This window comes from Aedes albopictus, chromosome 3, assembly GCF_035046485.1.
Source record: "Aedes albopictus strain Foshan chromosome 3, AalbF5, whole genome shotgun sequence".
In the NCBI taxonomy this organism is placed as follows: domain Eukaryota; kingdom Metazoa; phylum Arthropoda; class Insecta; order Diptera; family Culicidae; genus Aedes; species Aedes albopictus.
In genome coordinates, this window is record NC_085138.1 from 108,274,316 (window position 1) to 108,302,172 (window position 27,857).

At 38.0% G+C, this 27,857-nt stretch overlaps 1 protein-coding gene across 6 annotated transcripts in view; it reads left to right on the forward strand.

Moving 5' to 3' along the window:
• Positions 1 to 27,857, forward strand: part of LOC109416018 (neuropeptide F receptor) — a 410,464-nt gene that overhangs the window by 365,194 nt on the left and 17,413 nt on the right. For all 6 annotated transcript variants that reach the window (XM_062859327.1, XM_062859331.1, XM_062859332.1 and 3 more), the window contains one exon: positions 11,881 to 12,052. In XM_062859327.1, the coding sequence (XP_062715311.1) occupies positions 11,881 to 12,052 (172 nt within the window). The remainder of the gene's footprint in view (positions 1 to 11,880; positions 12,053 to 27,857) is intronic.

Consider the following 27,857-nt stretch of genomic DNA (forward strand, 5'->3'; position numbering starts at 1 on the left):
ACCGCACACTACTGACTGCTTGGCGTCCCGTCGTCGGAACCCCGCAGAGAGAAGAAAAAAAAATCGCAAAAATCTAACAAAGCGAGCGCGCGAAACTTTGCTGCTGCCGAACTACCGCACACTACTGACTGCTTGGCGTCCCGTCGTCGGAGCCCCGCAGAGAGAAGGGGAAAGAAAATCGCAAAAATCTAACAAAGCGAGCGCGCGAAACCAAGGTTTTTATATAATGGAAGGTTAAGCAGGTCGTTTAGTTTGTGGGGAAAAGCAGAGGAAGCCAAATTTCAAAGGAATTTGCTGAGGGGGGGTGTTTGTTTTCAGAATTTCTCACGGTGAAAAAATAATGGCCGCTCAGCCAGTTTTGACATCTAAGACTACCTTAGAATATGTAAATACCTTGCGCGAAACTTTGCTGCTACCGAACTACCGCACACTACTCCATTTCGTATGTGTATTAGCGTGGTTCAAAAAATCGTTTTTGCTCCACACCGCTTATTCGATTCCTAACCAGATTATATGCCTTCTCCCAAAATGTGAGCTCATTCGGTTGAAAATTGAGACTGCACAAGCCCTTCAAAGCTAAGGGATGCGGACTCAACTTTTTTGGTCATTCAATTTGAGCAGGCATTCTTTCTTCCAGTGCTCCCCGTTGTAAAGTTTCTTATCTCTATGGAGATCAATTTCAAATTGCACGCATAAACTTCTTCACACAACGTTTAAACCAAGGATCAAACATATCGATTACAGCAAAAGTTACAATAAAACGTATATTCAGCTGACTTGGTCATTATGGGCTTGGAAGAATAATTTACAAACTTTAGGCAAGCTTCACACATAATTTTCTCACAGTTAAAACGTTTTAAACGTTTTTGTATCTGACGGCAAAGTTTGTGTTCATTAAATGTTTCACTTGTTTTAGCGTGACTAAGCGATCCAAACTTGCATCCAGGCACACTCTGATCATTTTGGAGGTTTGGTAGCAGCCTGGCTGCTGTCAAATTTCAGTCCGCAATCCTCAGCTTCAAAGTTTGTATGGGTATTACTATGGGAAAACGATGTTTTTCATTCAATTGACCGTAGCATTTCCCCAAGTGCCCTAATGGGTTAGTCGACCCTTGGTAATCCTAGGTTACACTACCAGCTACAACTTTGCCGAATACCGCATTCAAATCGGACGCCTCATTGATTAGTTATCGATTTGTATCCAACTGGACAAACTTTAACAGTGATCCTCCAGCTTCCCAGCTGGCAACATTACTCATATGGCGCCAAAGATAGCGCACTGAAATCATGGCTACTATGTTTCACTGCAAAATACAGTGATGCCCACTTAATAGTTTAACCATCATGAGTAAAGATTTCGATCCTGGATAAAAATCGGTTACTAATTAATGAGGCCTCCGATTTGAATGCGGTCTTCGGCAAAGTTGTAGCTGGTAGAATAGCCTACGTTTACCAAGGGTCAACTAACCCATTAGGGCACTTGGGGAAATGCTATGGTGGATTGAATGAAAAGCATCGTTTACCCATAGTAATTCTCATGCAAACTTTGAAGGGCTTGTGCAGTCTCAATTTTCAACCGAATGAGCTCAAATTTTGGGAGAAGGCATATACTCTGGTTAGGAATCGAATAAGCGGTGTGGAGCAAAAACGATTTTTTGAACCACGCTAATGTGTATACGGTGTGGCAGACACGAAGACACTCTTTTCCTAAGGAAGTCAAGGATTTTCCTTTACGAAAAGTTCTTGGAACGACCGGGAATTGAACGCGTCACCCTTAGTATGGTCATGCTGAATATCCACACCTTAACAGCTGTGGCTATAGGGGCTTTGTTTAAAATATGAACGCCCATTCACGTGAATTTTATATGGTTTCGTTGAAAAATATAAATTGTATTTCGGATTCTTGGGGGGCCCCCTTCATCGGGGGGCCCGGGGCACTTGCCCCCTTTGCCCCCCCTTAAATCCGGGCCTGTGCGGGGGTGAATCTTTTTTGACCGCAGTTTCTTCTGGAGCCCATAGTAGGCACAACTTCCGCTGATGATGCGCCTTCATATTTCACGGCTCACGTTATTGTCAGCCGTTAGCAAGGAACCGAGATAGACGAATTCTTCTACCAATTCGAAAGTATCGTCGTCTATCGTAAAATTACTACCCAGACGGATCTGGTCGTGTTCGGCTACGCCTACCAGCATGTTTTTTGTTTATAAGGCATTCACCACCAGTCCGACCTTCGCTGCTTCGCGTTTCAGGCGGGTATACAGCTCTGCCACCGTTCCAAATGTTCTGGTGATAATGTCCATGTCGTCCGCAAAGCACACAAACAGACCGGATTTTGTGAAAATCGTTCCCCGGCTATTGAGCCCAGCTCGTCGCATCACACCTACCAGAACGATGTTGAAGAGTAGGCATGAGAGTCCGTCACCTTAACGCAGTCCCCGGCGCGATTCGAATAAACTGAATAGTTCACCCGAAACCCTTACGCAGTTTTGCACACCGTCCATCGTTGCTGAGCGATTCCACGAACAAGTGGGAAATTTTTCCAGTTTTTATTTTTTGTATTTTTTGATCGGGTCTTTATCGGGTGTTCGCGTTCTTTGGCTAAACTTGCTCTGGTAGCCATGCGTTTTATCGTACCTCCAATAGCATCGCATGGACCTTTTCCGTGCGATGTTGCGAAGAAATGCCATTCAGCGTCAATACCATACTTTGACTCAAACTTACAAAGGCTAGAAAAGTTTTTTCGGTTTTTATACTGTGAAGCAGCACCATCTGACATAAAATAATTTTTTTTCATGTTTTTATTTTGATCAATTTGTAAAAAGTTTATCATTTTATCAATAAACAAATTAACAGCGACTGAATCATGTCTTAGTTCTTCTGAAATTATAATGAAGCTAAAATGTTTAATTTGCATATTTTCAGTATAATATATTACGAAAGGATGGATTGTGGCCTGTTGCACGTTCCAATGGTGTGATTGAACTTCATCCTGCAAAACGAAGCTGTAATTTTCAGAAAAGTCACAAATAGCTAAAAATTCACCATCTTGCAAGTTTTGTTTTGTAGTTTTCAAAAAATTGGATTGTTCGGTTTTTACAAAATCATGCGGAATCAAACTTTCTAATTTTGAGCTGAAAAATGTAACAAAGTCATCGGTTTGCTTTACAATAGTTTCTAAATCACATCTGTCAGTGGTAACCCATTGTTCGAATGAAAGCTTTTCAACAAAGTTTTCTTCCAGTTGTTTCAATAAACTGTCTTCTAAAACTGAGGTATCTGGGCAGTTTTACATCTTCGTAAAAAAATCAATATTAAATTAGTAATATCTTCTAAACGGTGCATCTTAGAAAAATGTTACCGAAGTACTTTTTTCTTGCAAATTTGATGTACTTTCATAAAATTAGGGCGACCAACTTTTTTGACTTTTCTTAATAGTTTTTTTTGAAAACCGCAATTTTTTAAAACAATTTTTTTTCATTGTAACCTATTTTTCTCCAGAACAACCCACTGTGCACTAGATAGCATTTTCAGTCAGCTATAATATAAGGATAATTAAAAAAATATTGACATGTCACTTTTGAGGGAAAATCTATATTATAGTTCAAATCACAAAAACCAAACATTTTTTTACCGTGCATATTTTCTCCATATAGCACCAACAATTGTCTAAAACTTCGCCGAAGACACCAAACCGATCGGACAAACCGTTTTCGAGATACAATTTTTTGAAGATATCATGTGCATTTTTCATAGGCCCTTCTCATAAGTAACGCTAGATTCAAAATGGCGAACCAAGTATGCAAAACGGCGTTTTTCTCCCCCAAAGACTTGTATGCAAGGTTTCATCCAAATAAACATATATGAAAATTACTCGTTGCTGAACTGATATGGAACCGCTCTGCTTTAATCAGTCTAGTCAGCTTCCCAGGAATAGTCGTTTTCTTCCATGATTCTCCATAGCTCTGCGCGGTCGATACTGTCGTATGCCGCTTTGAAGTCGATGAACTGATGATGCGTTGAGACCTGGTATTCACGGCATTTCTGGAGGATTTGCCGTACGGTGTACACAGATAAAAATAATGAGGTTTACACGTCATGTAAACTTCATTTTAGTCATGTAAATTTACTGTTATGACGCTTTACATGATATATCATGTAAATTTGTGTTATATGTCATGTAAATACACAGAATCATGCTGAGTTACATGCCATATAATAAAGTTTACATGATATTTTATGATTTTTACACGATATGCGATGTAAACTTTTGTGAAATCCCACGCACCAATCATGTGCATTATATGTCACAGAAATTTACACTATCTTTTCGATCTGTGTAGATCTGGTCCGTTGTCGACCGGCCGTCGATGAAGCCGGCTTGATAATTTCCACGAACTCGTTTGTTTTAGGTGACAGACGACGGAAGATGATCTGGGATAGCACTTTGTAGGCAGCATTCAAAATAGTGATCGCTCGAAAGTTCTCACACATTAACTTGTCGCCTTTCTTGTGGATGGGACAAATTATCCCTTCCTTCCACTCCTCCGGTAGCTGATCGGTTTCCCAGATCTTGACTACTAACTGGTGCAGACAGATGGCCAACTATTCCGGGCCCATCTTGATGAGTTCTGCTGCGATACCGTCCTTACCAGCCGCTTTGTTGTTTTTGAGCTGGTGGATGGCATCCTTAACTTCCCTCAGCGTGGGGGTTGGTTCGTTCCCGTCCTCTGCTGCACCAACATAGTCATTTCCTCCGCTGCCTTGGTCCTCCGTGCCTACATTCTCTTCGCCATTCAGGTGCTCGTCGAAGTGCTGCTTCCACCTTTCGATCACCTCACGTTTGTCCGTAAGGAGGCTCCCGTCCTTATCCCTGCAAATTTCGGCTTGCGGCACGTAGCCTTTGCGGGATGCGTTGAGCTTCTGGTAGAACTTGCGTGTTTCCTGTGAACGGCACAGCAGTTCCATTTCCTCGCACCCCGCTTCTTCCAGGCGGCGCTTTTTCTCCCGGAAGAGGCGTAGAATTTTAATGCCTGATACCAGGTCTTTCCCAACCAGATTAGCCGCAACGCAACTGTCAAAATGCACTCGCAATGAAGAGGACGATTGAAGGAGTGAGCACCATGAACGAATGGAAGTCGCATGTGGTCTGCACAAATGATCAACTTACTTCCTCGTTCACTGCTCCCACTGACTTGATAGAGTGTTCTTCGCAAAGCATAAATGAAAAAACGAATGCTTGTGAATAATGGATCGCGAAGATGCAAAAATAAATACTCGCGAGGAAGATCCAACGCAACATTGATTACTACACATATATTTACAGAAGTATTCTACGAAATTCTATTCTATTCTATTCTAGTGCTTGCACAGCCAGTATTGAAAAGCATCCTGGAAATATCAAAATTTCTTCTGATATTTTCTTGTCAGCATTAATATTTGCAGGATGTCAGAGACATGATACAAATATTAAAATGGCCAGGCCCACTGTGCAGACTAATGGGTTTGAAGATAATTCATAATATTAAGGCAATCAGGTTATCCATCTTTTTGAATTGAATGGAGGAAGAAACGGGGACAATCGTACCAACCGTTACATTTTAGGGGAATTGTGTTTGAACATAAAGTCGTTGGGAGTGGTGCTGCTAAGAAGGTTAATGCACACTCCGTTCTAGTTAGCGTCTCTTCTCCTGGGATGGGGCACAGGCATTTCTTCATGTGTCCTGGCTTCAAAGCCTAGGCTTAAGCGCCATTACTCGCTCTCTGAAACGAGTAGAAAATTATCATGATTCCTTCCCCATATATACAGAAAAATATGCCCATATAATGATGAACAATTCAGTATCATAGCACGATCAATCTAGGTTCTGTCTTTTTGATTGCAGATCTTCAAATGGGTTTTTAAATTTAGATAAATTCAATGATTTTATATTTTTAATCAGAAGAGCACCTTTTTCTGAGTCACTTTGATTTTTTTAAGATTTTTAGAACTTTATTTTGATACCTAAAATAAAATTCAAAGAGATTTTTTCAAAATATTCTTTGATAGCTGGGTGACTGTTTGAGAGCTCCGCCCAGCACAAAAACCGACGAGGGGTGATTCATCAAATCTCTCCCATACAAACTTCAAATGGATTTTTAAATAGGTTCCCGGGCTCCAAAATTCATGAAAATTTGGATTTCGGCTCAGTTTGACATGCAGATTCCGGAATTATCTCAACATCGTTAAAGAAACCAAATGTCTTTTTATACAATGGTCCGGGGTCTGTCACTTGCAACATTATTATTATTATTATTGACTTTTTATTATGGGGAATTTCAGCCCGAGGCTGGTTCATCCCCGCACTTGCAACATTTGAAGCGTTGGTAAGAACGCAGATGGTGGTGGTAACACCTATTACATGTAATATTTTTGCTTTAGGTAGGTTACTCCGCAATTGTGTTTCTTATCTTTTCAGGCAAACAAAAAATATACTGAATCAAAAGAAAAATTGAATGAAGAAAAAAATGATTGGGTTTATCTAGATTGATTGAAAAAAATGATTAATCGGACCGAAAGCATCGATGTTGTGAACATGGATTCAAAAATTGCCATTGCAGAATACGTTACTACATAGAGAAAAAAAACATGGAATAATCTCACCATAATTTCGACCATCAAACGGACTTGATCTGGCCACCGCCCTTCGCTCAATTCAACCAGAACTTCGTCAAATTCCACCATCCTGAATTATGCATCTTCGTTGTGAATCTCCTGTACATTTCAATTTTGAGATCGCACGTAGAAATCACTCCTCCGGCGATGGTCGCAATCAGTCAAGAATTTCTTGTCGCGCCACCTATCTTCAGCAGCTACTTTCGGTTCAGAATATCTTCCGATCACACAACGATTCAGGTAGGTTCTTGAATTAATTCGCAAAAAAAAATCGTGACAGGCACACATTTGCGACCTGCCACTAACACAGCTTACAACGATCTCCTTACAGAAGTATTCTACGAAATTACATAAAACTTGTAGGAGTTATTCTTCGAGGGTTATTTGAAAGAATTTCTATAGACATGTTTAAAACTGTCCTGATGACATTAAATTTCAAAGAAACTGTTTCAGAAACAATCGTTGAAGGAGCTTCTGGAAAAGTCCCGAGGGGGGGGGGGTGGCTGGTTGGGGGTCGTGCTCCTGAGATTCATCACAAAAATGCAGTGGTTTAATTACCCCAACAGAGAGATGAGAAAAAAAAAACTCGTGAGATGGCTTTGGAGGAATTTTTAAAATAATTTTATGGGATTTTTTTTGAAAATTTAAGGAAAAAATCCTGGAGAAGTTTCTGATAAAAATCCCTGAAGGCATTTTTAAAGAGCATCCTTGAGGAATTTCTGAATCAAATCATGAAGAAGATTCTGAAGCAATCCTTATAAACAATTCATCGCGAATTCGTACAGAAATTGCAGACAAAGGTACAAAAAGAGTTCTTGAATAAATCCTCTAATGAATTGTTGAAGGATGATTTGGAACAAACCCTGGAAGAACTCCTGGATTCTTGAATGAATTTCTTGCACAATGTCTGTATGGTATTAGTGGATAAAACTCCCTGAAGCAATCGAAAACTGGAGAATACTGGGCATTAATTCTAAGAAGAGATATTGTAGAGATATTCCTGGAGAAACGTCAAGAAAAAAATCCTGAAGTGATTTCTGAAGGAACTCCTGAAAGAATCTTTGGAGGTAATTTTTAAGGGTCAACGGAAAAAAAATCTGAAAGAAATGAAGAATTCCTGAAGCGAAGGACGGTTTCTATGAAACTCTAGAGAGGTTTGCGATCCCACTCGTGGATCGAGTGAGAATCTTCCTGGAAGCCCGCTAGAGGAACTTCCAGAAGAATCTATTGAGAATTTTCTGGAGAAATTCCTGAAGAAGCACATGAAATTATTCATTGAGAAATTCCTGTAACGAACCCTAATCAGTGCCGGATTTGGGCTTCGGGGGGCCCGGGGCAAACCTTATAAAGTGGTCCCCAAAAGCAGCATTTTGAAGATTTTTAAACTTTTTATTTTCAATGTTGTGTATTATTCGTATTTTTATATTTTTAATGTTTTTTTTAGTCACACAACTATTTTGTTCATTCAAATTATTATTTTATCATTTATTTTGCGTTATTTTCAATAATATAGTATTATTGAAGGAAATATTCAGGCCGAATATTACTTACTACCGATGTCCTATAAAAAGTGTACTTTTAACAATGCAGTTCTCAAAAATGACGACATATTATTCGAATAAAGAAAAAAATAGGAACATTTATTTCAATACTAGCTGTCCCGGCAAACGTTGTCTTGCCAAGCTGTGGTGGTTTGACAACTGTTGAGCTCATAACGTCACCGCACTCTAGATTGGTTTTATTTCGATCGGGTTGATTTCCTTCCCAGCTCACGAAAATCAGTATTTTATCAATATTCTTACTTTTCTAGTTTATTTTCATAACTTTTTATACATATAAACACAGCCACCATGAATACGAATCAAACCATGCAAGAGTCATCCTGATCGGTTCAGCCGTTCTTGAGTTTTGTTGCCTCAAAGGGACTTCAAACTCATTTTTATATATATAGATTTTCATCAAGATACTGCATTCAAATTTACAGCGTAAATGTCATTTTATTCAGTTAGGTATTACATATATTTTAAACATTCATTCGAGTTCATATGATTTATGCAAATTCTAGAACTTAGCGTTCATTTTAATACCTAGGAATGTGGAGAAGTTTCATCAGGATTGCAATATTCTACGAGTATTTTGATATTCTGATTGAACAAAGTTAGTACACCAGGGAGCACCTTTGACAATAAATTCTAAAAAAAAATGACAGTGAAACAGATGTGTAAAACCACTGTTCCGAGATTTTTCTTGAAACTAGATTTTTAAAACTAGCCCGAATTTTCCAGGAATCATGATCATCTATTTTCCATGATAACATCTGTCCTCAATGAACTTTTGCAGATGGATATGAAGTAGTTGTTTTCAGAATTATACGATGATATTCTGAAATCAACAGACTGATGTAAAAGTATTGTTTAAGATTTTTTAACGCACTCTGTTTAGAGACGCTTTCGTGCAGTAATTTGTACATAAATAAGTTTTTATTCTGATCTCAACAAGAACTTTCAAAGGGGTTTTGGAAAAAATCGCGTATACCAAAATAAAACAAAAACTTCGTTTAACTAAATTGTTGACCACTATAATATATCTCTAGAGCTGAATTTGCTGCAATCAAGCAGCCTCAAAACAATTGAGTTGTTAAGCAATTTAAATATTGTTTTTTAGTTCAATCAAAAGATCAAAATTTCTTTGTTTCAAAACATAAATTGACAAAACAGTTTTATGACTTTAGAATTGCAAATCATACCGAAAAAAAAATCCCACAAAAACTTTGAATCCAATCTGCAAATAGTTCCAATGCTTCAAAATTATGAAATTTCGGATTTTGATTTTAGATTATAATCAATTTGGATATCCTTAAAGAATCCAATTATAACAACTCTAGGACATACAATAAATATAATCGTTTTTGGTTTATGGATTCGTTGATCAAAATATATAGTGCTTATTGATTCTTGGAGGGGCCCCCCTAATCGGGAGGCCCGGGGCACTTGCCCCCTTTGCCCCCCCTTAAATCCGGGCCTGACCCTAATAGAACTAAAACAAAACAGGTTTAACAGTACTGCTCGTATATGAAGTTTTAGAATAGTTTTAGAAGACGTTGTGAATTTCTGTCGAGAGGAATCTTTTATAAATTTCCTGGTAAACGTCCTCAAGAATTCTCTCTAAAGTTTTTAGCATAACTCTTGCAAGGATAGTTTTTATTGGAATCTCTGATTTACGTTTAACAGATGAAATAGATGAAAATTATACTTAAGTGCACTGCCGTGAATCGCATCAGTCCCATCTTTTCTGGATTTCCTATACAAATGGGACAGATATGCGATTGACGGCAGTGCAGGAAGCAAATTATTCTGTATTGACGTTTTTTAGCATTTCACTAAAAAAATAAGGTCACGCCGAATACGCCGCCGCCGCCGCCGAATACGGCAAATGGCGTGGCGCCGGCGTCGCCGCCGCCGCTGCATCGTATTACTATAAACGCCGCCGTCGGTGAAAACTGCTTCGGCGCACACGTCTACTTATGAGTCATCGACAAAGGTAAGTTGGAATATATTTAATTATTAGCTATTTTCGATCTGATATGACGGGAATTAGCGCATATGTCGAAGTAAATTTCTCCCCTAGGAACTTTTAAGCTGTTAGGTGATCATTTTGTGACCCACGCCGTTTTGCAACTACTCTATGTAGTTAAATTGTTGGCCAGTTTTCGTGAAAGCTTAGTCTCAAATATTGAACTTGAAATTTTAAGATAAAAAAGTTGCAAGTTTGCTAAAGAGTAAAATCATTTTGCTGTACAAAAAATCTCTTCAAAGGAGCAAATACTTCATTGGGATTTCATATGAGTTTTTTGTTCTTAGTAAAAATATCAAAAGATACATAATTCTGATAAAACCCCATTGACTTCGCTCACTATTTTTTGAACATTAATTCGTAGTTGTGTAGTTCATTTCATTAAATTTATTTATCAATGTTCACGATGACAGGCTGAATGTAAGCCCTTACAGATCAATTTAAACACTCCTTTCTGAACTAGAAAAAAAGAAATCTAAGCGTAATTTATGTGAAAACCAATAGAATGGGTGACTGGAATACCGAGCATGTTAAAATTCCACGAGCGTCTCTGCACCTTCGCAGCCACCAGAACGCAGCACCCATCAAATGGAATTTTCACGCATCGCCCTACATTCCGGTGACTGTAAAATGACCGGTCAAACCCTTGTCCGGTCCGTGTGAACCTTTTTCTCGACAGGATCGGATTACTACGGAATCAATCAATCAATTTTGCGATGTTTGGTTTCAAGTGGATGAAGCGTATCGACGTTGACAAGTAACTTTTTTTTCTTTCTTGCTTGCTCTCGTTTTGGGATGAAAGGACGACACAGTCTGAATGGTTCGGTCCTTTGAGGAAAAGTTGCAAAGTTTATCGGTTTGTTATGCTGCAAAATCATCGATCCTAAGCTGCCTTTTATTTGTATTTTGCTATTATAAGCAAGGGGAAAACTTTCTCCTGATTGGGGTCAATGCCGCCGGGCGATTGAGAATGTCAATCGAATGGGGAGTTCTTATTGCTATCGGCTGCTGGTCCAGGTCTGACTGTGTAGATAAGAATCTTCAATTTTATAGCCTACATGTGAATCGAATTAGGCGACTTTTGGGACATTCTGACACGGTGAGTACCACAAAGTTTATCGAACGGAACATAAGCTGCTTTTCCAAATGAGTGAGTAGGGTAGCGTTACATTCAGTATTGGATGGAAATGGTAAAATAGCTGTGTTTTAGTAATTTAGGTTTAAATTTATCCATCGAACAAAAAATATGATAAATAGCATTTTTTTTCTATCTCGACTCAAAAAACATGAACCACCACCCCTCAATGATCCATTTCATCCATCCCAAATCAAACGATGTGCTATATTTTACAAGCATAATCAATTAAAGTCTGATACAACACAGAAGAACTTCCAACCCAAGCCTTTAAAGTGCTCTGCTGCTAATATTATTAAAACTTCCCGAAAATTATCCGTCCCGCCGGGCAGCAGCTGATCCCATTTCATTTCAAATGGCTTGTTAAGCTGCTGCTCTGCTGCCGCCGTAATCCCAGTCAGTTCCAATGAAGCGATTAAAATCTCCTGCTGTCCTTTCACCGAAGCGACAACCAACCGATTCGTTTCCGCCCTCTTCTCACACGCGAATGTTCTTTCCTTTGCCTGGTTTTCCGTTTCAGCACCGTCAACCCCATCCTGTACAACGTGATGTCCCAGCGGTATCGGATCGCCTTCCGGGAGACGCTGTGTGGCCGGCGGCGAGGCTTTGGCGCCAGCTTCGCACGGGATCAATCGAGCTTCCGGGAAACGATGGTGGACGTGAACAATCTGGGCTGCGAGAGCACCAAGCTGGTAAGTTTCGCTTTCAATTGTGTTACTACGTCCCGTCTTCGCGTCGTCGTCAGGTGCACCTACTGCGCTGCCACGTTGTATCAATACCGAACGGATCGTTTCAAATTGATTGAAGAGGGTATCCAAAGATGCCGTCACATACGGCACAATTTGGTACAGTTTATTTTGATTCAGCTGAAATAAATAGAATATCTAGAATTGAGCATTCAATCAGAATCAATAGTATTTCTATGGTAATTTCCAGCTTGCATTAGGCCAAATGTCGAAATTGCTTAGCCGTATGCTTTGCAGTATATCAAATAAGTGATCATCCATATATAAAAATTAAAACGATGCGAAAAAGTACCCGATACTACTGGTAGACCTCAAAGCTAAGGCTGGCAAACCACTAGCTAGGCGCGCTAACCAACCACACCGCAGAACTTACATGTATGCATGAAGAAGTTTAAGCGAAAGATACTTCCGGTGAAATCCAGAGGCTGACGAGACTCCCAAAACAACCTTCTGGTGGCATTTCAGGAGCAAATTCTAGATTAAATTGAACAAATCGGCACCAACATTTCAAAAGGGCGTAGCTGCTTTTGCAACCAATGCCTTCTCATAAAGCTGTGGACCGTATCTCATCCCTCCCGAGCAATCCACTAGCACAAATAGAAAGATAAAATCCTCCTCTTTCGTTTAATGGATGTGAATTGCGTAAGATGAATGATATGCCCAGCTCTGTGAGAAGTAATTGGTTGTAAAAGCAGTTACGCCCTTTTGAAATGTCGATGCCGAAATGTTTTGAAGGAGCTATGCCGAATTTTGAACAATGTTTCTTGTGGCAGCATTTTTGAAGAAAAAACAAATGCGCGACGGTATACAATTGTAGACGTTATTTATATATAAAAAGCCAATACAGCGTTGGTTTTTTGAATTCTACAAAAAACATAATCAAATCAATAGGTCCAGATTATTAAGAGTGTAAATAAGAAAAAAATGTTAATGGATTTCACGTGACACTTTATTTTATTTTACCGTCAAGGCGCCATTCACCGTGGGGGCTCCATTCACCGTGTGCCTTCGAATATTTTTTCATTATTTCCATATTGTGATTGAATGATATGACAATTTCCCTTCAATTTCACCAATACAACACTAATGTATTGTTACCATGTCAAAACGCTCATTAGAAACAATTAAAAGTATCATTTTGACACTAAAGTGTGTTTACATGAAGCGGGTTTCTGCTCGTTCACTGCATTCATAGTGAAAAAACGAAAACTGCGCTAAGGCGATTTAAGCGATAAACTAAATGTAGTAACGTATTTATTCCACCAAGAAGCAATTAAATTCACATATCAGGTATGTATTTTGCATTACCGAAGTAAGTTTAACAAGAAAGTACGATTACTAGTACTTTTTAATTGAAACAAAAAGGCACGGTAAATGGGTACCCTAAAAATCAATGGTATCCATTCACCGTGCCCCATATTGTCCCATATATCTTGAAAAAATCGAAAATTTGAACACTCGTTTTTCTAATAAAATCTTGCAAGTTATTACTTGAAATGAATTTAAACGAAGAAAATTCCCTTGGCTGGGTTGTTTTGATCATTTTCAAACAAAGTAGAATACAATTTCTCATACACGGTGAATGGGTCCCTACCACGGAATTAGGCGACCCTACTACCCTTTACTAATTGTACTATATCACCAAATTTTGTGAAAAATTTTCTACTTCTGTGAATATTGCTTTAATTTTAACCTAATGAAGGCAATTAAAAGCTGCACCAACAATGTTTATAAGACTGGTGTCAAATGACAGCCCTTATTTGCCCCGAATCCTCTTAGATCCACGGTGAATGGTACCTTGACGGTATTTGAAATTTTTGAAGAAATGCTCTCTGACTGACTCCATTACTATCACTGGGAGCCTATCAGTATCAAAACGATAGTTACAAGCTAGGATATAACTTGTTTTAAAAGCGTCAGATGTTCTTCTTCTTCTCCTTCGTCTTCTCCTTCTCTTCTTCTTCGTCTTCTTTTTCTTACTTTTCTTCATTTTTCTTCCGTTCCTTCTTTTTCTACTTTTTCTTCTTCTTCTTCTTCTTCTTCTTCTTCTTCTTCTTCTTCTTCTTCTTTTTCTTCTTCTTCTTCTTCTCTAAGACTCGAACTTGTCATTGGAACTTGTTCTGGCTCTCTTCATTTTAGTGTTCTTCGAGCACTTCCACAGTTATTAATTGAAGGGTTTTCTTTGCCTGCCATTGTATATTGTGAGGAAAGCACAATGATACACTATGCCTAGAGAGTCGAGAAATTTTTCCCGACCGGAACGCGAATCGAACCTGTCGTCTCCGGATTGGCGATTCATAGGCCAATAACCACTAGGCTATCTGGAGATCCTCTAAGCGTCAGATCACTTTGAGGACTCAAAAAATGTTGGTATATTCTATTATTATTTGTTACACGATTGCTGTGAAATGTGACTTCCACATGAGAGCAAGTATTAAAATTTGTTGGTTTGCGATCAGTTCGCATCAGTTTTGTCAAGATGTTGCTCTCTTCCATAAATGGAAACTTCATCCATTTCTTTACATTCAGTCTTACCTAACGTTCACCAGTTATTTTTGAGGTGAACACATTAGTCTTGAGTTATTTTATTTTTGAGGTGAGCTCAAAGTTATTTTTGAGGTGAACACATAGCCTTTCCAGTACACTATGTGCACTACGAGAAACGCAAAACAGGGTTCCTTCGGGAATTCTATCAAGCATTTCTCCATGAGGAATTATCTCCGAAACTGCATCAGGAATTAATTCAGGTTTCTTTCTATGTTTTCTCTCGGGACTCCATTAGGTATTTTTCCTGGGCTTTCTGGGATTCTTCAGGGATTCCTGCTAGCATTGAAGCCGGAATTTTTCCAAGTTTCTTCTGGAGTTATTTCTACGTTTTTCTTTAGTTTTAGTATTCAATAGTATAAAAACAGTAGAATATTATGCGTAATATTTTTTCTAGACATCCTAGGTCATCCAAACTGTTCTTGAGTTTAGATCCTTAGGTCTATGTCTGTAACGGTAACTTCTTTCATTAAACAAAGCTGCGATTTGTAATCTATCATGTCCAGCAAGTCTTCTGAAAGGTAAATAGACAATATCAGATCAGTCGGGATATCTTAGGTCATCCAAACTGTTATTGAGTTTAGATCTCAAAGTCTGCGGGTGTAACGGTAACTGATTTCTTTACACAAAGCTGCGATTTGTAATCTATCATGTCCAACAAGTCTTCTGAAAATTCAATAGACAGTATCAGATCATTCGGGATATCCTAGGTCATTCAAACTGTTCATGAGTTTAGATCCCAAAGTTTATGGGTGTAACGGTAATCGATTTCATTATACAAAGCTGCGATTTGTAATCTATCATGTCCAGTAAGTCTTATGAAAATTCAATAGACAGTATTAGATCATTCGGGATATCCTAGGACATCCAAACTGTTCTTGAGTTTAGATCCTAAAGTCTACGGGTGTAACGGTAACTGCTTTCATTATACCAAGCTGCGATTTGTTATCTATCATGTCCAGTAACTCTTCTGAAAGGTAAATAGACAGTATCAGATCAGTCGGGATATTCTAGGTCATCCAAACTGTTCTTGAGTTTAGATCCTAAAGTTTATGAGTGTAACGGCAACTTCTTACATTAAAAGCTATGATTTGTAATCTATCATGTCCAACAAGTCTTCTGAAAGTTACAGTTGTTGTTTTTATCAACTATGCTTCATAACAGTAAGGAGCCCATAATATCCCAAAAATATATAACAACGCGTATTGTTCCTCTAACTGCTTTGGTAAGTACAGTGGATTATGTAACACTACTTAACGTAGTGGCAAAAGCTATTATCTTAAGTGTAGACCTGAAGCTATGGTCTCCGGAGTAGTGATGTTGATCTGGAATATCTCAAAACTATCATTACAGATTACAGTCTAATGTTCATTGTGAGACTAACTACTGTTACTATCAAGAGCTAAACTTCAGGATAGTTTGGACGACTCTCAATGTCCCAAAGGTTCATAAAAATATATAGTAGACTCTAGGTTGGTCCAGTCACCGCTATTGATTGTGAAACGTTACTCAGTATGTCAGATATAGCTGATGCTACGAGTGTAGATCTGAAGTTCTGAACTCATGGATAGTTTGGCTGACCTGGAACATTCCCATACACACTCAGTTATATTACCCGAGCTCGGCTGTGCGAATCTCGGTTTATGAATTTAACCGAGACTCAGCAAACAAGATCATAGGTTTCTTGGCAACAAGGCGTGTTATACTGATTCTCGGCATTTATAATCTGCGAACTCATGAAAACAATTAGCTCGGCTGTGCAAATCTCGGCATTCGTAAACCGAGATTCGGCATTTAAAATTAAGTGTGTAGTGTCCTAGGTAGTGTCTCTAAATGACATTTCAGATTTCAAGAGCTTCGCGAATCCCAGCAGGTTATGCAATACTATTATTTATGGCGAAAACACATAAAGTTATTCTTGTAGATTTGCAGGACTTTATTATAGAACAGTTTGGACGAACCTGAATGTCCCAAAGGTTTATAATAAAAAATTAGACTTCAGATTGGTGCAGTAACTGAGGATGATTATGTAGAGTTTCTCAGTATAACAGATATGGATACTGTTACGAGTGTAGACCTGAAGTCCTGAACTCCAAGGTAGTTTGGCTGACTTGGAATATCCCTGTAGTGTCTCTGAATGATATCTGAGATTTGAAGAGCTTTGCGGACCCCAGTAGATTATACAATACTATTATATATGGTGAAAACACAAAAAAATATTCTTGTAGATTGGAAGGACTTTATTATAGAACAGTTTGGACGACCCTAGATGTCCCAAAGGTTTATAATAAGCTCTTAGACTTCAGATTGCTGCAGTAACTGCGATTGATTATGTATCTTATGCAATGCTATTAGTTGTGACGGAAATTCATAAAATTATTCTTGTAGATTTGAAGGACTTCACTACAGGACAGTTTGGAACACCTAGAACATACCAGAATATAAAACATCTTTTGATATTCTTGATGAAGACTTCTATGTTGAGATCATATATGACCCCTCCGGCTCCAATGGGTTAAGGGATTCTTCAGGTATCCCTGCTTGCATTGCACAGTGGTCCAGGAACCAGATTTACTAGGAAAGTAAAAATGGCATTCAACGCCTGCAAATGAGTTTCAAATATGGTCTTCTACAAAGTTGTCCCTAATAATAAAGCCCCCTTTAAAATGGGCATGAAAATTAGGGTGGTCCATATTTTCAAAGAAATTGGTAACCAAACATTTTTATTTACAAGAACAACTGTATACATTCTTCAGTGAAGTTGTAGATCTATTAATTTTGAGCAACTTTGCTGAAGACACTTTTTATGTAGCTTTAAAATAGACCGATCTAGGGGTATTTTTCTGAATAAGCTTAGGATGGTTCAAGAAAAACCGTTTTTCGGCGTTAACTTTTTCAGTTTTGATTTTTCATCAAAGTCGCCCAAGAAACACTTGTAGAGCATTTGAAGACGTCGTTTCGTGCGCTGAGATGGTCGTTATCTCTCCTAGTTCAAAAGTTACAGACATTTTTCTAAAAAAATCATAGTTTTTTAAAAAGGGTTTATGATGGGTTGGGGCAAACATAAAAAATATCTTTTGCCCGCATTCAAAAGAAGAAATGCTGTTATAAAACATATCAAAAAATTAGAGGGGTGTTATTTTTGTAACTCAAGTGAAAAATACTTGAAAAGTGCCTATTTTTTCTAGAAAATCATCAATATCTTTTAAACGGAATGACGTAGCAACATTCTCAGCGCAAGAAAATGCGCGTTTTTGGAAGCTTTAAAAGTGGTTCTCAGGCGACTTTGACGAGAAATTTGAAACAAAAAAGATAAAGCAATAAAACGATTTGTTCTAGCGTCACCCTATGAAAATTATGGGAAAATGCTCCAAATTTGGTCAAAACAGTTTCTATTTTCACTGTTTAGTTTCGCTTAAATCATTCATGCAATCAAATAAGTTAATCAAATTTGCATACCAATTTCATCACACAATTAAAGGACGGCCCTTCTTCACATGGCATCTGTATTTGGATATTTGGGATTGTATTTGGAGATTGAGACGCTTTCCAGTCCGAGCTTGAATCGACAAAGGAAATTAAAAAGCCCCAGGCACCGTGTTCGCTGTCGTTTCAATCACCATCCTCTTCGCGAAACTCTTCTCGCCGAATATTAAATTAATATAAATGAGAATTGATTCTCGTTATTAGGCGCTAAGCAATGTCTGACATAAGAACTCTTGGAATTTCCCAAAGCATTGTCGATTCACTTCAACGATGACATAGATTATAATGTGTTTACCATCATCGCGCGACTTTTGAGACATAATCCACGAAGGAATCTCAAGCAACATCATCAAGCATGTTTTGGATCCCAAGCGGAATAATTTTCTCATCACATTCACTTCTGACTTCTGCTTCTAAGTTCACGCTCCTTGCCCGACAGCTGTTTTATCCACAGCATCTTGCTCCCAGAACGAGAAGCTCCTCCGCACACGTACCTAGTCTTATCAACCAGCGAAATCAAGGATTGTTCAATCATCATTTCCATCATAAAGGATCGCAGTGCCATCCTAACACGTTCCATCTTCTCTACTACGGCTGTCTACTGAAAGAAGCATGGTCTTTTCGCGTGTTGCGCTCCCGATGCGAAGAAAACCTAAGGAAAAGAAGAACTTCAAACGGTATTAATCCCGTTATGCTCTCTAAATTGTGTGCACGAGAAGCACACGACAGTATGGTTAGCATGCTGAGCTGTACGCCAGTATGTCACATACCAACGCAACGAACGTATTCGTGATTGTTGGGTTCCGGGAACAGGAAAAATTGTGCTGGTTCAGCCGACGCACATTGGAGTAAATCACATCAAAACCTGATCATAAGTGGAAAAACTCAAAATGTTTTTCCGTTGTGTTTTTGCCAAGTGTAGTTATCGTGTAACCGTTTGACAGCTAAGCAGTGTACAAATGTTTTGTTTACGCTTATCAGAAGAGGTTAAGTGAAGCTGAAGTTTAGCCGTTTTCTTTGATATAACACACAGCGCGTGCTAGTTTTGACCGTACAAAGTGAATGAAATTGATAGTCAATCAATTCAACAATGCAGTTTGTTAAAGAAGGTTAATGTTGTTATTCTGTTAATTTGAAACCCAAACAAATTGACGTTGAATTTACATACAATATATGAAAATATTGAAAAAATATTTGATGGAATCCTTTACCGTACATTCAAAATGAAATAAGTTGATTTTTCGGCTGTTTCCGGAAAATCTGCGTTTAGTGTATGATAAAACTATTGTTCCTCTTTCAAATGCAGAAAGAAAACCTTCCGGATGTTTCCGATTTCAAAAGTTGCAACACTTTGAAAAAATCGTGATAATTATATTATTATATGACATTATTTGCTTTAAAACACTATTTGGCCCTCTGAACGTATTTTTGCTGAAAACGAGAACTCAACAGCTTTCAATCAAAAAAGGAAGTTGAAAATCGGTCAACTGGTTCAAAAGTTGTGATTTTTTGAAAAAAATTAGTTTCGAAAAATCTTGACTTTTACAATCATAAAATTGGTCACCCTAATGACGAAATAAAAAAAATACGAAAACTATGAAATACGTTTCATTACTAATTTGGGTTGCATTTGGGTTGTGAAAATGCGTCAAAATAATTTTGATCAGTTTTGATGTACTAGGTGCTCCACTGTGCGACGAACGGAAAATGTTGGTTTTGGTAGCTTCCGGTCGTGCTGGGAGGAATTTTCTCCAACCAGCGGGGTATGTCGATTTTCAAAGAAAAAAACAACTTTCAAAGATTGTGTATGCACTGCAGATATGTCTTCATTTGTTGCTGCTTTTTTATGATGTTTCTGAGGTAGAAGCCCATTCCTCATATCATGACCAATACGAAGTTTTGAGAGCAGCCTAAGCAAAACATCATCGAAAATTTCTCGAAACCTCGAAAACCGTTACAGAAACCGAAAATGAAAGATTACGAATTGATTCAACGGCAACGAGTTAAAGCCAGTGTTGCGAAATGAGCGAGTACTCACACAACTAGTCAAACTCACTCATGAGTATGAGCATTACACCTTAAACTCATCGTGAGTATTACTCACGTTTGAGTAAGCGCTGTTCAACTCACACTCACTCGTGAGTATTGACGTGCACATACTAACTCACGAGTATGCTTTACTCATATTCATACGGTAATCTAAAATTTATCTAAAGGCTTGGAATTCTATGAAACATTAAAATGGTATGTTTTATTGGGGCGAATGTATTGAATCAGTAGACAAGGTTTCTTGTCAATAATTCTATTGTTATTTTTTTTATTCTAGTGAATTATAACTTACTGCTAGTTCTAAGCGCTCCGTTAAGGGCAATCCTGAAGAGGTCCCCTTTGAGCCCAACAGCTCAACGTGAGCGCTTTTGTTTGAACTTAAACCTCTTGTAGACAGAGATCAATCCCCTGAAATGGCTGTCATCCACATATAACTGGCGTGAAGCCAACAATTTGGTGCAGGACGTGGTGCTGATTTGAAGGGGAGGTTGCATTAAGCTGAAAACAGTGTTTTGCCTTTCTCGTACACCAAGGTGTACCGAAAGGCTATATGTTCACTCCAAAAACGAAAATTTGATAGAGCCTCCGGAGGGGTCAAGTCTTATATACCAATCGACTCAGCTCGACGAATTGAGGTGATGTCTGTGTGTGTGCATGTGTGTGTGTGTGTGTGTGTGTGTGTGTGTGTGTGTGTGTGTGTGTGTGTGTGTGTGTGTGTGTGTGTGTGTGTGTGTGTGTGTGTGTGTGTGTGTGTGTGTGTGTGTGTGTGTGTGTGTGTGTGTGTGTGTGTGTGTGTGTGTGTGTGTGTGTGTGTGTGTGTGTGTGTGTGTGTGTGTGTGTGTGTGTGTGTGTGTGTGTGTGTGTGTGTGTGTGTGTGTGTGTGTGTGTGTGTGTGTGTGTGTGTATGTGTGTGTGTATGTGTGTGTACAAAAAAACTCACATCACTTTTTGGCAGTAAACCTCAACCGATTTTATTGACCGACGGTTCATTCGACGCGGAATCTGGTCCCAGTTTTCTATTGAAAATGGTTCAGATCGGTCCAGCCGTTCCGGAGTTATGGCCATTTAGGTGTTCCGGACCGGTACCCCAGGAAGGGGCCAGATATGAAAACGCTACAAACCCATCCATGCGGCACATCAAACTACGGCATTTTCGATAACTTGATGAATGGTAAGCAGAAAAATAGTCTGAGACCATATCTGAACCGGTAGTGTCCCGGAACCGGTTCCGGGTGTCCCGCCAGAAGTGACCAAACATAAAAGTGAACTAAACCCATGCATGCGACATATCAAACCGCGGCTTTTTCGATAACTTGGTGAACAGTAAGCAGGAAAACATTTTCAGACCATATCGGAACCGGCAGTGTTCCAGAACCGGTTGCAAATGTCCCGCCGGAAGTGGCCAAGTATTAAAGTTAGCCAAACCCATGCATGCGACATATCAAATAGTGACTTTTTTGATATCCTGATGAACAGTAATCAGGATAATATTCTCAGACCATATCTGAACCGGTTGTGTCCCGGAACCGGTTCCGGGTGTCCCGTCGGAAGTGGCCAAATATAAAATTGAAATAAAACCATGCATGTGACATATCAAACCACAGCTTTTTCGATAACCTGATTAACAGTAAGCAGGAAAGCATTCTCAGACCATATCGGAACCGGTTCCAGATGTTCCGCCGGAGGTAGCAAAGTATAAAAGTTAATTAAACCCATGCAAGGGACATATCAAATCGTCGCTTTTTTGATATCCTGATGAACAGTAAGCAGGAAAATATTTTCAGAACATACAGTATCGGACAGTAAAAATGCACCAAAGCCGTTTTCCCATACAAACTTTTCAACTTTGGATTGCCATATCTCAGTTATGTCTCAACCGATTGTTTTCATTTTTCTGTGACGAACTACAAAACATTTCAATTTTCAAAAACTATTGAAAAAGTTCAGTAATAACTATTGATACAAAAGTTACAGATAGGTTGAATTTTGACAATAAAAATGCACCAAGACAAAAAATTGTGTAGCCTAAAATGCTGAAGTCAGATAGCTATGGTGTCTTCAGCTAATTTATTGGTCATCACACAAGAAACATATTTACCGACGACACCATAGTGATTTGACTTCAGTATTTTTGGCTACATAATTTTTTGTCTTGGTGCATTTTTATTGTCAAAATTCAACCCATCTGAAACTTTTGTATCAATAGTAATCACTGAACTTTTTCAATTGTTTTTAAAAATTTTTAAAAATTGAAATGTTTTGTAGTTCGTCACAGAAAAATGAAAACAACCGGTTGAGACATAACTGAGATATGGCAATCCAAAGTTGACTAGTTTGTATGGGAAAACGGCTTTGGTGCATTTTTATTGTCCGATACTGTATCTGAATCGGTTGTGATTCAGAACCGGTTCCGGGTGTCGCGCCGGAAATGGCCAAATATAAAAAGGAACCAAACCCGAGCAGGGAATGAAAACTAATTGAAAACAAATTGAATTATTTAGATATCACGAATTTTGATAACAAAGTGAGTTTTCATTTTGTATGACTTAAGTGTTAACATAACAAAAATGATAACAAAATAATGTACTGGAATATCTAATTGAAATCAAAATGAGTTCTCATTGTTAACAAATTGATATCTCATTTTGTTATCTACATTTTACGACTTGATATCATACGCAGTTCTCAGGGAGTTATCAAATCTAAAGGATAATAACTAAAAATTAATAACAAATATAGTATTCATTTTGATATTTTATTAGGCATTAATTTACATGAATAAGTAAATTTTAAAATTGGATTTATTTTAAATTTAGAAGAATCTCGTGATTGAAAACTTGTTTTGTTTGATACAATATTATCAGAATATGGCACCTATTAATGGCGTAGTATTATCGATTGTAACATTAACATTTCATCAACAGTCATTTCTAACTTGGAGCCTAAACGAAGAAAAGTTGTATGGAAATCGGATATGATGCATAGATATGCAGCATAATTATACCATGATTCAACTAAAAGATTAATGATGGACATTGAAGTGACAAAGAAAAGTAAATTTGGAGTCAAAGGACAACTGCCCTTAATATTTTTGTATAGGTAATTATATTTCAGCTTTTCCTTCTGATTATATGCACTGCAGCAAAACAAATGTGGGAGATGTTTACGACATCCCAGAGCCACAGGCATCGAGACTCAAATTGAATGACATCGAGCAACGAATTGAGGCGCATTCGGCTTCTCAGCTTTTTCCCTCGTTACCCGAGGAAAATGATGACATTGGAAAAATAAGGTATCCGATAGGAAAAAATATTTTACTACAATGATTCTATCGGGTATGGCATAATGTCGTTTGGCATAGTCTTTTGGCATAATGGCCAAATGGCATAATCTGGCATAATAGTCGATTGGTAAAATGGCCGTTTGGCATAACAATAAGTGAAATGGCATTCATCATTTTCATGTATGATAAATATCTGTGTTATTTTCAATACTTCAAACATAACGAAATTCATCATTTTGATACGGAGCTACAATGAATCCTTTTTCGCGCGAGAATACTTTATAAAAGTAAAATATGTGACCTTCAACAGTAGAATGACCGTGAATTACTTCGGTTGGCCTTATCTAACTTCATTTGCCTTTAATATAGAATTTAAAAATTTAAAAATATTTGGCAATATGTTTAGATTGAAATAACTGATATCTGGAAACTTTTGTATTCTGGGTAGTTTTGTTCTCTTCGTCATGGAAGGCTTTTTAAAACCTGTTAAATTCAAAGTTGGCCTCAAATCTTTTCCAACCAAGTTTCAGGCAACTTGGCCGATGAATACCCCCTCAGAACGAAAAGAACAAACCTGTCGATAATATCCAGTCACCCTAAAAATAGGGTGGGGCGGGGCAATATGGGTCACCTAAGGATGGATCACCAGAACTTTGTAAATACAAATCGTATTGATTTGGAATATAAAAAACTTTAAGATTTGAGGGGTCCTAAGGCGACTTGGAAATCGATGTTTTCACTAAAAAATTATCATAATTTTATGTTATAATTTTGAGCGTTCATTCCGTGTGATTGAAGTCATTTAAAATGTGCGTCGAGAACTACCGTGGTATTTCCGCCCTGAGCTCAGTTGCTAAACTGTTTGAACTTGTGGTTTTTGAGCCGATCTTTAGCCATTGTCGTCACTACATCGATGAAAATCAACATGGGTTTATGCCAAAGCGATCTACTACAACCAATCTTCTGTCGTTTACGTCGTATATAATTGATGGCTTCTGTAAAGCTAAACAAACTGATGCGCTTTATTTGGACCTCTCGGCCGCTTTCGATAGCATAAATCATGAAATTGCGATTGCCAAATTAGCAAAACTAGGCTTCGGCGGTAGATTTGTTAGTTGGCCTGCCTCTCTTCTACTTAGTGTTCTTTAGAGCACATCCGCAGTTAATAATTGAAGGGTTTTCTTTGCCCGCCATTGCATGAATTTGTATATTGTGAGGCAAGTTCAATGATACACTATGCTCAGGAAGTCGAGAAAATCTTCCCGACCGGAACGGGAATCGAACCCGCCGTCTCCGGATTGGCGATCCATAGCCTTAACCACTAGGCCAACTGGAGACCCTTTTTTGATAACACGAAGATCGATTCGTAAGAACATAGCCTCAGACCATATTTTAGACAACCGGTAGTGTCCCGAAACTAGTTCTGGGTGTCCCACTGGAAGGTGTCAAATGTAAAAGTGATTTGTACCCATGCATAAGATAAATCAAATCGTGGTTTCTTTAGGTAACCTGATGTACGTTAGCAATGATATTGCCTCAGACTATATTTGGGAGACACGGTGGTGCTCCGGAACCTGTTCCGGAAAGTAACCAAATGTACCATGCGACACACGGTTTTTTTAATAACCTGAGGAACGGTTAACTAGAAAATAGGCTCATACCACATTACCCAACATCACTTATTTAACAAACACCATTATGACGAATTAATTCAACATAAAGTTGAATAACATTTGAATTATTTTCACGTACAACCTATGTTCGGGTTTTGTTCACACAAATTTGGAGAAGTTATAAAGCATCATGTTGTGCACCAACTTAATTTTTTGTTCTTCAAAACGTTTTACAAATGTACAGGAAAGTTGTTATTCAGCTTTGGCAAAAATGACTGAAAATAAATAAAATGCAAAAAATTTGAACTCTCACGAGAGTAATTATTATTATTATAATGAGAACACGTATTATGAAATAAGAATTGCATATAAAATTACCTAAATCCGGATTAGAACTCGAGACCTGTCGATTGCCAGCCGCATGCCTTCCTATCTGCGCCATCCTAGAGATGGTGAGATGTAGCACCCAAAGCAAAACATAATCTTCCCATGACTCAATAATGGTCACTCCTGAACTTGTGTTCAGCAGTGGTGAATTAGCACAGCACGTGGTAATCAACTGAACAACGCCATATACTTCAACAACTGTTCAACCCAAAACACGTGTTTTCCATTCTGATTTCGCTGTCAGTATTTTTATCGCACGGTGAGAAAACTTGTATCGAATGCGGCCAAAAAGTGTTGGTCCTTATTGAAGATATTGTATCCAGATGTACTAATTGCGATTTTATTATTAAATATCGATCTTTAAAAATGTATGGCAATATGTGGTGCGGTATGGTCTTGGACATGGTGCATTCAGAGCATCTGTTCAGGTTATCTTCTCATGCTCAGTCGAAGATCCGTTAAGCATTTTTTTTATTTATGCTCTTGTCATGGAATCTTGATGTTATGTTCAATAAATAGTGCATATGGATGTTTAGGGATACTTGAAATGTGTCGATTTCTGAATGCTGTTTGGTTATCTAGGTGACTGCGGGAACAATATTCAGTAAACACGACAGCACTGCAATGTCAAATGCATCGATCCAAGTGTCTCCTACAATCGAACTGCTGCGGAAGATAAAAAATATAATAATCAAGGTACAAGATATCTAGTTACATGCCTCATTTTTACGTTGATTACGTCTTTTGGCACTCAATGTTAAGCTACATAATTCTATTCTGTTTTATTTTATGTGATTCGTTTAAAATATTAGTTCTTTAATAACTTGGTTGTCTAAACAGTTTTAGCCATGATTTATCCCATTATCCGAACAAAGTTCCTAGTCAAACTATGACGGGCTGAAGGCGTTTATTTGACAAGTGAAAAGCACATTGTTCAGGAGCATATGCTTATCGATACATCAGCTTAATAAGATGCAGACAAATGTTTTGTTAAACTCTTTTGTTAAGGAATCAATGCTTGCCAAATAAATTTCTTGTTAAACATTTGAAAAGTGTTTTAATTTATCATAGTTGATACCGATGAGGAAAGTCGAACATTGACTACTTTCTCAATTGAAAAATCATTTAAACAGTAATGTGTAGAGCATAATTTTAGTTCAGCTATCATTACCATTATTAAGCAACAATTCAGTAAGCTTGCTTGTTTGTGACTTGCAATTGTTAGTTGGGTAGAGACTACTGGTAGGGTTGCACAACCAGCGTTTGATGCTTCGCCGGAACTACGAAAGTAAATAAAATCAATGCAAGCGATATGTGTAAGAGAACAAAATCTTGACATATTAAACCCACATACAAACAGACGTCTCACTATACTCACTACGTTCTTGTTTTTAACGGTCAATAAAATATAACCTAGAATGTGCAGAAAAAAAACTTTATCGAAGACCGCAAAGTGATCTGTGAATGTGTAAAGAGTTATATCTTAGTTTGTTAGTATCGTCTTGATATTGATCAGCTCCCAATGTTAGTGAAGGTACTCAAGCAGTCAACTGAGAAATCTGATATTATTCAGCTCTGCTTTTACACTGAACACAACGTCGGAGTATGTGCCATCAATAAGTTTTAAGTCAATTCAATGATGGCTTTGAGAAAATGCTTGCTTTTCTTAAACAATATCAGGATTCAGGTACACTTTAGCTTACGTCGACGGAAAGATCGTGAGAACATATACGACGAGAAAGGCACTATCACCTCTAGGTGGATTAATTTGGGTTTTTTATATTCGATTTTTCTTTCGATTCGCAATCAATAAATTACATTTTTTTTGTCCAGAATGCACTGTAGAATTTAACCATTAAAAATGTAAAATGTACACAAAATCGAAGTACATAAAAGCAACGGTCTATATAATCTAGGCTCCACTAAATCGAGGCATACCTGCAATCCCACAGGAGTCTAAGTAAATCTTTCTCAGGAATTTAACTCCTAAACTACCAAGGGTCCAAAAAAGTCGGAAGTCCAACTTGACAAGGCATTTCTCGGCATTTTTCAACCGATTTCAAAACTTTTTTTTTTCGATGGAACGAAGGCTTCAAGATCATCGTCCATTTAAAAAAAATATGAAATAGTTGCGTCTACCCAAAGTTATTAAGCAAAAGGTACTTCCTAGTTTTTTTGAGAGCGCATTTTTTTGTACACATTGATTAATAAAACAAAATTTAAAGCGATGACATATAGTTTTTTCGATTCTTAATCATGCGTACAGCTGGAGTGAACATGTTTATGCAAAATTAGTGATTTTTCAGTACACTGATATTTTACCTTACCCAAAAAACTGCTAAAATACCCTATTTATCACATAAAATAAGCAATAAATCATGCGATGACA